We start from the raw sequence: 11,054 nt of genomic DNA on the forward strand, positions 1-11,054 counted from the left end.
GACTTTTTTTTAAGTATGTTTAAATCTTCAATGCAGGTGCAGTGTACTTCGACAACTTGGGTGTAAAGATGGGAAAAACTGGAACAGCAAGTAAGACGACATCAGTTTCTGACTTAAAGTTGCTCTGCATAAGTGAAATTAAATGTTTGCATAGCCTTTTGTTCATCTACAATAAGTATGAATCCAGATGTCATATGAAGCAAACTGCCAGTTATTAAAAACAAACAAACAAAGACTACTTAGTGGATTCCTGAGGCTATGCTCCCTTGTAGGTCAGCTTCTAATGCAACCTCGGATAGATGCTGTAATATCTTAAGTGCATAATGCCATGTGGTATATAGCAGAGTCCAGGTATTGCTAGAGATCCAGTCCGTGCCCCTTCAAAAAACATTCCAAAAAGTGTGGGAAATAATTCATTTACTCTTATGAGGAATGTTACCCTCCAGATTTGCTGAGAAAGCCTTTTTGAAGGCTGACTCACTGCTTCTTAGGTTAGCCAGGTACCTTGAGTAATATGCTATATTAGACTAGCTTCCTAATATTCCAAAAATGGTAACAATTTGATATTCCCTTTTCCCTAGTGAACCTATAAGGAGTAGGATAGTTGCTATATCTTCTAAGACTGGATCTTGTGAATATGAGCATACTCTTGTGAATATGAGCATACTATTCTACTTTTTTCCCTTCTCTTATTTTTCATGACTTTAATATTCTTTGTAATTATCTGAAATCAAAATGGGGAGTCAATAGGTTGAAGTGTTTGCTTCTGATTTTGATTAGTTTTGCTTATAAACCCTTAAATTTCACTTCCTCAAATTATCAGAAGTTGATATAAGAAACTGGGAAATTTTTTTTTTTTTTTTTTTTTGACGGAGTCTCGCACTGTCGCCCAGGCTGGAGTGCGGTGGCACAATCTCGGCTCACTGCAAGCTCTGCCTCCTGGATTCATGCTATTCTCCTGCCTCAGCCTCCCGAGTAGCTGGGACTACAGGAGCCCGCCACCACGCCCAGCTAATTTTTTGTATTTTTAATAGAGATGGGGTTTCACCATGTTAGCCAGGATGGTCTCGATCTCCTGACCTCGTGATCTGCCCATCTCGGCCTCCCAAAGTTCTGGGATTATACAGGCGTGAGCCACCGCACCTGGCCAAATATTTTAAAGAATGAAATGAATTAGTTTATTGACTTAATTATTTCCCATTGCTTTAATCTGTTTTGATATATGTGAAGTTGTTTAACTGAGTTCATCCTATTAGTTTGTAGATTCTGTTTTCTGAAAGTAAAAAAAAAAACAAACTTTAAAATTATTGGTTGTCTTGTATAATATGTTGATCAGTGTATGCTAATATGATATCATCATGGTATTTGATCCTAGAGAAAAATTGTTTTGCGTTTAAAATATATTAGCATCAAATGTCAGTTTGGGATCCTTTGTACTTAGCCATTTTCAAGCTCTAGTTTTACTCTTAAGGAAATACTTTACATTTTATAACTTTTTCAGTTCAAAAAATAGCTTGTTTTGTACCCCCTTGGAGAAGCTGTATTCATATTCATCAATAGATATTTATTAATAAATGAAAAAGGTATAATAGGTATCTATGTGATTCTAAACAACTAATTGAAATTTTGAACACAATGACACACTGGTATTAGGCTGATGCAAAAGTAATTCCAGATTTTGGCATTACTTTTAATGGCAAAAACCACAATTACTTTTGCACCAACCTAATAATTTGATGTTTGCCAACTTAAAAAATTGTTTTGTTAGTATCAGCTACTATTTAGTTCAGCAAACATTACTCTAGTATCTTCTGTGTGTCAAGTACAATGCTAGGTAGGGTACTGCATATAAAAATAATTTCAAGAGAAATTCTTGGTCCTGAGAAATTTATCTAATATAGATAGATATATAAATATATCATTTCATTATAATATGCTAAGTAATACAATAGAAGAATATGTACAAGCACTTGACTAACCCTGGAAATTTAGAAATGGCTTCCTAGAGATTGCTGAGTCTTAAAACACAAATAGGAGTTAGCAGAACTAAGAAGGAAGTAGCAAGCATTGCAGACAGAAGGGACAGCATGAACCAAAGTATAGAAGCGTAAAGTAGTAGTTGATCATTCTTTTGACAGATACTTATCTTTTATTATCCAGTAAATTCCCAAGTTACAGTGCACAGTATAGAGAATACAGTGGTGAGCATGACATATATTTTCCCTGCCTTCATGGAGTTTATGGTCTAGCAGCAGATTGATTAAACAGGTGATTGCAATAAAGTGTGATGATAGAGAATATGTAGCATACCCTTAGGAGCATATAGCAGAGACTTAATCTAGGAATCAGAGAAAGCCTTTTCAAAAAATTGTTATGAAACTAAATACCAGAAATATTGTAGAGGTTACCATGGTAAAGAAGAGGGAAGAGAGGAAGAAAAGTACACCCCAGAAAAAGGGCATGAGATGTGCAAAGTTTTAATAATGAGAAAGAGCAGTATACTCTGTGTGTGTGTGTGTGTGTGTGTGTGTGTGTGTGTGTGTGTGTGTGTGTGTGTGTGTGTTGCGGCGGGGAGGTAGGTAATAAGAAGCAGGAGAAAGTAGGCAGAGGTCAGATCCTGAAAGGCCATGTAAAATAACATTAGAATTTTTAGATATTCAGAGTAGTAGGTGACCAGTAAAGGGTTTTCACCCAGAGTGGGACATGATTAGTTTTGCGTTTTTAACAATCTCTGCATGCAGGGTGGAGAACGAATTGTGGGGAGGTTACGGTGGCGATAGTAGTTGAGAAACAAGGTTGAATACAGGTAGGCTAGTTGAAAAGTTATTAGAGTAGTTCAGGCAAGAGATGAGCGGTGGAAATTAGACTTGATTGGTGACAGTGGGGCTAGAGAGAAAAGAAAGTAAGAAATGTTTTGAAGGGAGAATCTAGTATTTAGATATGACTTGGATGGTAGATGGCATAAAGGAGAGAAATGAGGCAAGGAAGGGTAACTAGATTTGTTGCTGGAGCATTTATGTACTGTTATTGTTTGGTGAGAGCATAGTGTACATAGGGTACAATAAGTAGTTCACTATCAGAGTATAAAATGCCAGATCATGGAAGGGGGGGTTGGAAGTGTGGGTAGAGTAAGAAACCAAACATAATATGATGCTGTATTTGTCTTTCTAAAGAACTTGGATATGAGCAGTGGGGAACAATGAAGAGGGCCTCATATATTTGTGTTACCAAGGTAACATTATGGAAGCTCGGTTTGAGAGGAGCAGGAGACTAGAAGACCACTTAGGAGTCTGTTGTCATAATCCAAACGTGAGATGATGTGGGCCTTAAACTGGGATTCAGGACATCTCTGAAGCCTTTCAGACCTTAAAATAAGGTTTTGATGATTGGAGAGGAGAGTCTATGGTGACTCCCAGATTTCTAGCTTGCATCACTGGATGATGGTGGAAGTTTTAGCTGACTGGAAAGGTAGAAGGAAGAATTTGGGGTTGGGGAGAGGGATGATGAGCTCTCATCTGACAGTCCTGAATTTATGGGTCTTGAGGCACATCCAAGTGAGAAAACCAAGTGGTTGGGAATGAACTTTGTGTGGAGCCCTAGGATTTAGCAAATCAGTAGTTAACATCATTGAATTTCATAGTTAAAATTGTGAATAGTGGATGAGATAGAATGAATAATGAATGTTAAGGGAGAAGAGTAGAGTTCAGTATTTGTAACTCAAGAGAAAATCTGCCTTATAAGAGGCATATAAAAGCAGAGAAAGGGGCTCTTGAAAGAGCTGGTACAGAAATGGTAACAATGAGAGTTGAACTGTGAAGACCTATGTCGCATACTTTAAGGGAATAGAACTTCCAGAAAAATTTAATAGTTTCAGTTGCCACAGAAAATACCAGTAAGATAAAGATGGTATTTTAATAAAAGCAAATGATTCGAATACCTAGGTAAAAGGTGTCCAAATATTTTGAAATTTGCAGTGCAACAGTACATTTTGAAAAGTACTCTTTAGTAAACATCTTTTTAATTCTATTTCTCAGCCAAGCAACCGACATAATGGAAACATCGGGGTGGAAGTCCATGATTCAGTCTCACCCTCATTTAGTAGCAGAAGCCTTTCGAGCACTAGCATCTGCACAGTGTCCACAGTTTGGCATTCCACGCAAACGGCTAAAACAGTCCTGAAATCTTCCATGAACAGTTGAAAAATGGAATTGACTTTTACTCCTCCAGGTCCAGAAGGATTCTAATACACAAACCATAAGCAAGAGTTGTTTCTGTTATTTTGTCCACAGAACAGAAGCTGAAAAAGCATATGGCTTGCATTTCAGGTGGATAATTTATGGTTTATTCTTCAGCTTTAAATTAGACTGATAAATTCACTTCAAGGCCTTAAATTATCTTCAATGACTTCTCTTGTTCATATAATACTTTAATTTTTTTTTATTGTGCCTTGTCATTTTGACCAAGGCTATGCAGAATTGCACTAGCTCCATAATGCAGTAATATTGATAACTGAAGATATTAAGTTTCAAAAGGATCTTCCATTATTTTGCAAAAAGAAAAATGAATTTTATAGGGTTTGTCCTATGCTATCTCAAAGTTTAAAACTAAGTTCTCTTTAAAAGCACTTGTATTGGAGATTACCAGTAATGTCTCCAGTCTAAGTTCTATAAATATGGGAGAACCCTCTTACCTTCAAGGTAAGTTACGGCAATACACTGCTTCAATTCTAATTTATTTTTCATTTCAGGGGGCAAATATGCAATGAGTTGGCCCAGATTTTTAGTGACATTTGTGATGTTTGTCTTGTATGTTAACTGTCCAACAAACTGTGGGTTTATTCTAAGTTTACAATGATTAAGAACTGATTGAGGTTAAGATTTCATGAAGAAAGCATGTATTGTGTGGAAGTAATTTTTTTTTTAATTTATACTGACCTACATTTATATGAAGAATTCTGTACATGTTAAAAGTAAGGATGACCAAATGTAAATTTAATGAGTGGGCCAATTAAGAAAGATATATATGCACTTTTACTGTGTAACTTTTGTATGCTGAATGGTACATATATTTTTTTGCTTTTGAGGGAATTATTAAGGTATAATTAATTGTGTCTTAACTTTCGAAAGAAATTTTTAGATGGAGACAACTGGGATGTTTATGATAATAGATAAGAAAGGTATCCTTGATTGTAGTTAAATTGGTTTGGATTACAGATACTCATTATTGAATTGACTCCTATTTTCTCACATTTTGGAAAAGACACCTGAACAATAAATGAATCCTGGATAGTCAACTCTCCTTCACATAGTGAACTGATACTTGCCTGTGGGAGATGCATACCAAAGGAGAGAACCCTTAGACTATGTCAGGTCACACTAGGAACCTCCCCGCCTCCCCGTTTTTCTTCATTGTGTTTCAGTTACTGTACTAACATTGTGGATGATACTGAAATTCTGCATAATGTGAACAGGATAAACTATTTATAAACTGATTTTCATGGGCCAGTTCTTTATTATAAATGAATTTTAGCTTTAAATACATATACACGTTCAGTGGTTGATAGTTGTGTTCTCAAGGGAGGTTTGTTCTGGTGCATTGTCCTGGAGAAGCAGAAGTAGTCAGTGTCGGGGCACCACATCTGACTTACTGTGGTGGTGACAATGTGCTTCTTAAGGGCACGATTTATGTTTGACCACAAGGGAAAAAGTGTGTCACTGGAAAAAAATGCATATACCTATGTTTGCAAACATAACTATTCTTCAGATAAAAATCTGTGTAATTTGTTTATTTAATGTTTGAAGTCAGGACAAAAGAAAAAATGAAGCTTGAGGTGTTTTCAAATAGACCTTATTTTTGCTATCTCTTTGTTAGGTGTTAACTGAAGCAATTTTAATGTATCCAGATTCATCGGGATTCATATTTACATTGAAAAAACTCAAATAACCTTTTGTTATCCACAACAACCTGGAGTTTAAAAAGATCGTATTTTCACCTGTCTTCATTACTTTCTATGTAGTTTCATTCTTTGTCGTGGTAACTTAAATTTGAAATTGGAAGAATCTCTTGGGATAGAAGAAAGATTCTTACCTGGTGATGGACTTCATCCTTCATCCTGTGTAAGGGTATTATGGGAGGTAGAAATTCACTTCCTTAAATCCGTCATATGATTGAGCCTCTTAAGTTTGCAATATTATAATTTTAAAAATCACATACACACATACATATGTATACATTTCCAATTTAAGATTTTTCGAGGATCTTATAAGAAAACAAAAATTCCCTCAGGCTATAGAATTATGTTGTCATATATCAGAAAAGTACTGATGTATCCATTTATATCCAATGCACACCACACCGGCACATTGTGAATTAATTCACCGCTTGAATCTATATTTCTAACCACAGTGACTTCAGTAAAAATACCATATAATGAACATTTCAGCTGCTTCTTACTTACTCGAGAGTTTATTGCAAATCTTAAGGATTTTATTATAAAGATTTTTTTTTTAGTTTGGTAGCACATTTTGTACCAAAAATGTCAAACACTGTGCTGTAAGAATATCCATGTGTGTAGAAATGTCCACTTTTCAGATAATATAACGCCTACCATTATACTAACAGAATCATATGGTAGTTGATTTATTTTTTTATTTATTATGTATATTTTTGGTATTGTGGGTTCTTGAGGCAATGATAAAAACACTTAATGTATTCTGACATGAGTGCTCTAATAGCCTCCTCCCCCTCATTTTTAAGCTACATACATTACTTTCAAAATAGGCATAGATATTCTGTCCAGCCTTTTGAACTATTAGCCTGTTCCTGTTTCCCTTTGTCACCTTAAGCAGGGCTTTTTCTGAGAAAGTAGTGAATGGTTTAAAATGTTACATACTATAAAAATAATCATTGAGTAACTGTTGTTTAGACCAACACTTAGAAATACTATATTTGTGCCTTTTCATTTTTTAATTTTAATGTGTGTTGATATTTGGAGCACAAATAATGAAGGTGCCATAATATGGCTTGCCAATGTTACCTCCTTGAATAGTCACGTGTCATTGTCTTGAAATGGTAATTGGAGAACCTTGCATGAAATAATGTGATCATTTGTGTGTGTGTGTGTGTATGCGTGTGTGTGTCTGTGTGTGTGTAAATACCTGTATTTGTTTGGGACTTGTGTGTGGTATGTTAAAAAGAGTGAATTTCTGGAAATAGAAATCAGTTAAATGTTGAAAGTTCAGGTTAGCAGAAATATTTCATTTAAATGTGCTTTACTTTGGAGGACAATTGATTAACAGAGCAAATGATAATTTTCAAAAATGTGATCAATTTACTGCATGATGAAATGTGAAAACAGTGCCTTTTTAGGACATCAGTTATAATAAAATTGTTTTAAAATATTAACAAAGATCTCAAAAAGTTGTCATGAACATTATTGTTTTTTTTAAAACTGGATCTAAATAAGAGCTTAGATGGCCAAAATTAGAATTAATAATTTACCCGTTTAAATTTTGTGCATAAGTTTAAAATCTTAATCAGAATTCTTTATAAAATGTGGGTCATAGATATGACCCAGTGTTACTAAAATAGAACAGGGATTGTGAAAATCCAACTCAACATACTTAAATATACTTGGCTTAGAGCCAAGCATACTTGACGAGGTGAATTATTCTGACTTGGACATGCATGCTCTTTGATGGATAAAATAAAAATATTCAATGTATTCTTACAAAAGAAGGTGGGTGGGTGAGTGGATTTGTTTTAGTGTTCTCAGATTATAAAGACAGCACTTTCCGCACACATGAGTGTATTTTACAAACCTTTTTTATACAAGTTAATGAGCTCTACTTTATTTAAGTGTTCATGGAATGATGTAAATTTTAGGTCCAGTTGAACAAATATTGAGTGCCTAACATATGCAGGACTAACTCCTTACTAGGAATGAAATCACACAGTGTCTTCTGTTTGCAGTATGTGAACTTTATGTTTGAAAAGAAATTCTTATATTTAAATTTTTCTGTTGTCAGAGTTTATCATTGTATACTGTAACCCAGTAAATTTTGCATTCAGTTTTAAAAAATGAAGATGTAACTTACGTGAGTCTCATTTTTGAAAATGAAATTCCGCAAAAATTATTTAAAGATTAGTTCTTGGGGAAATTGATTTTCAAGATTCAAGTGTATAAAAACATATTGAACTTTTCAGCCTCGTTTTTAATTAGCTGATGTTAATGATAAGATACATAATACTTGTATCTTGTTGCTGAAAATATTTTTTGCATTTCAACATGAGTTAAAATAAAGTTGTTACTACTTATTCAGAATTAATCGGCTATCTTGTGTTTATTTGAAAAATACATACTCTTTTTTAGATTGATACGATGCTTTGCGAAAGAGCCATGTATTTGATATGATAAATCATGCATAGTAATTGTCTTTTCTACATAGGTAAGCTCTTATTTTTTGGAACCAATTGAAGACATTCTTAACTGTGAAATATTAATATGCATTTATTTTAATATGTATGAACCATCAATACTGGATGACTTATTCTAATGCTATGTACGATTAATGTAACACTTAGAGATCACCTTTTCCCTGTCATTCCTATCCCGTCTTAATTTCAGTTATCCTAGACAGTTTAATCATTTGATGCTATCAAAAAGCAAATTGGGGAAGGATATTCCTGAATCAGTTTAACAATAGTAACACATTTCGTACTTTAAAATTATGGCCAATGTGGTAGTAGAAAGGCACAGTGAAAAGCCTTCCATGTACCTCAGACACACATACATGTACTGAATTTTCCCTAATAGAATAAAAGCGGGTTGAAAAATTTAGAACATCATCTATGCAAGTATAGTAAAGTAGGATAAGTGGTTAATAATATTATAAATGTTACTAATGAACTTTGTGTAACCTTTTGCTTCCTACTCTGCCGCAGCCAGTCCCCTTAATAGTTTGAGAACATTGGGATGTGGTGTCTCCATCTACCACCTCAGAATCATTTGTTCTAAGAGAAGACGAAGAGTGGCATTTGCTTTGATCACTGTTTTTAAATAGAATACACATTGGTAGAAATCTTTCACATAATATGTTGTTGCTTTTGGGGGGGCTGTTGGGAAATACCAGAGAGGTCTGCATGCCTCTGCAGTATACAGTGGCAAGCAAAAGGTTTGTCATTCCTGTTGTCCTCTTGTGCTTCCTTTCCACCTCTCCCTGGCTCTTCCCCCACCCCCTTGTTCCTTTTGTAAAGGATGCAGGTGTAGTCTTTTGCCAGCCTGTGACATAACACCTGAACAATTTCTATGGTATCCTACCCATTTGCTGAGATTCAAACCAGGCCTTAATCGATAACAAGCAAAGAGAAAAAAAGGTGGGATTTGTAAATAACAATTACAGCAAAAAAAAAGTGCACTGAGAACTCTGCTATTCTGCTCTAAAATAGATACATTGCCATAAGCAGAGGTTTTTAGACTGTTTTTATAAAGTCCTAAAATAATTGTGATAGTCATTATAACAGGCAAAGATGAAAAATGAGAATGACATGCAATTGAAAAAAGGTACTAAAGTTAGATGCATTAAATTTGATCAACACCAGAAATGATAAATCAGACATTTGAATCAGTAGAAGACAAGGTTGAGAAATGTTCCCAGATTATAAGGACAAGAATAGAGAGATGAAGAAAAAGACAATTCAGTTTAATTTATATTAGCAGTTAATTAAATGGAGTGCCTGGCACTGTGTAGAGCTGTTTACAGTGATAAAGTAGAAATGGTCTGTGTGTTCATAAAGTTTATTTTCTTGAAGAAGGTGCAGTCATATAATAGTAGGGGATAATTGTGATAGGAATACAAGAGGAGCCCCTAAACTGGGATGAGGGTGGGAGTCCCAGATGACTTTTCTGAGGAAGTGATGTCTAAATTGAGATTCAGTGGAAACTAAGCAGGTTAGTGAGGGTGTCATCCAGCCCATTATTTGAAGTCTTAGAGGCTGACCAAGGTTCATACAGAACATTTATAGAAATGAAAATGAACATGACTATATCCTACTGTGTAAAGGGAAGAAAGGACTAACACAAACCAGTAAGGCAGGGATACAGTTTATTACAAACCTTATTAAAGGAACCTGACTTAACCTGGGAGGACTGAAGTATTTCAGATAGGGGTATTTCATGCTGATCAACAATCTGTCAATCTTTACATAGTTTGGAGGGGGCTTTTCCCATTAAGGGGAGAGTTGAGAGAAAACATTGAAACAACTTGAAAATAAATTACATATGGTAGAAGGGAGAAAGAGGAGTTAAGAGTGGCTTCCAGGTTCCAGGTTTTGCATTTGGCTAACTGGGTGGAGGGTAGTTCTGTTCACCGATAGAGTAATCACAAGAATGGGAATATTTTGGGGAAAAAAAAAAATTTCATTTGGAGGCTGTTGAACTTAGGGTTCCTATGGTGCATTCTGGTTGGATATGTGAATCATAAAAGTGATCTCAGTTATAAACGAAGTAATCATCAATACACAAATGATAATCTGCTTATGTAGGCTGAAAAGAAGGCAGCTTAGGGTAGAAACATAAAATTTTATCATTATGCTAAAAAGGATGCATAATGAGATTAAATCAGGAACATTTCCCTCCAGGAAGTTGGAGAGGAGAATGTTTCAGGAAAAGAAATGTCTAACAGTGTCACGTTCTGCTGAGTGGCCAAATAGGAAGTTAAAATGTAAAAGATTTTTCAAAGAAGAAATGAAAGGAATCTTTGAGGAAAGAAGTAGAATCTGAGTGAGGAAATGGATTCTCCAAGTATAGGAGAAAGTAGGCCTATATTTGGAAATTTTATACAATTGTCTTCCTAGGAGACTCAAATTTAGAATTTCATGCCAGCTTTGTAAAATGGCTAGGAAAATCTAGAGATAATCCACAGGATATATGTACTGACAGAAACCATCGATGGGAAATAAAATCCCAATCACAGTGGCAGAAAATAAAATGGAAAAAGTCTAGGAATTTTCTTGAGACTTACGGACTCTACAAGGAAGAAAATATCCCACAAAAT

General features: G+C 34.9%; 1 protein-coding gene across 5 annotated transcripts in view; it reads left to right on the forward strand.

The window, feature by feature from the left end:
• SPOPL (speckle type BTB/POZ protein like) overlaps window positions 1-8,323 on the forward strand; it is a 74,153-nt gene extending 65,830 nt beyond the window's left edge. For 4 of the 5 annotated variants that reach the window (XM_003907437.3, XM_009182139.4, XM_009182138.4 and 1 more), the window contains 2 exons: window positions 37-90; window positions 4,035-8,323. In XM_003907437.3, coding sequence (XP_003907486.1) covers window positions 37-90; window positions 4,035-4,179 — 199 coding nt within the window. In that variant the 3' untranslated portion in view covers window positions 4,180-8,323. The remainder of the gene's footprint in view (window positions 1-36; window positions 91-4,034) is intronic. The other variant, XR_635332.2, reaches the window with a different exon arrangement.
• The last annotated feature ends 2,731 nt before the right edge of the window (window positions 8,324-11,054 follow it).

The sequence above is a fragment of the Papio anubis genome, chromosome 10 (genome assembly GCF_008728515.1).
Source record: "Papio anubis isolate 15944 chromosome 10, Panubis1.0, whole genome shotgun sequence".
In the NCBI taxonomy this organism is placed as follows: Eukaryota; Metazoa; Chordata; class Mammalia; order Primates; family Cercopithecidae; genus Papio; species Papio anubis.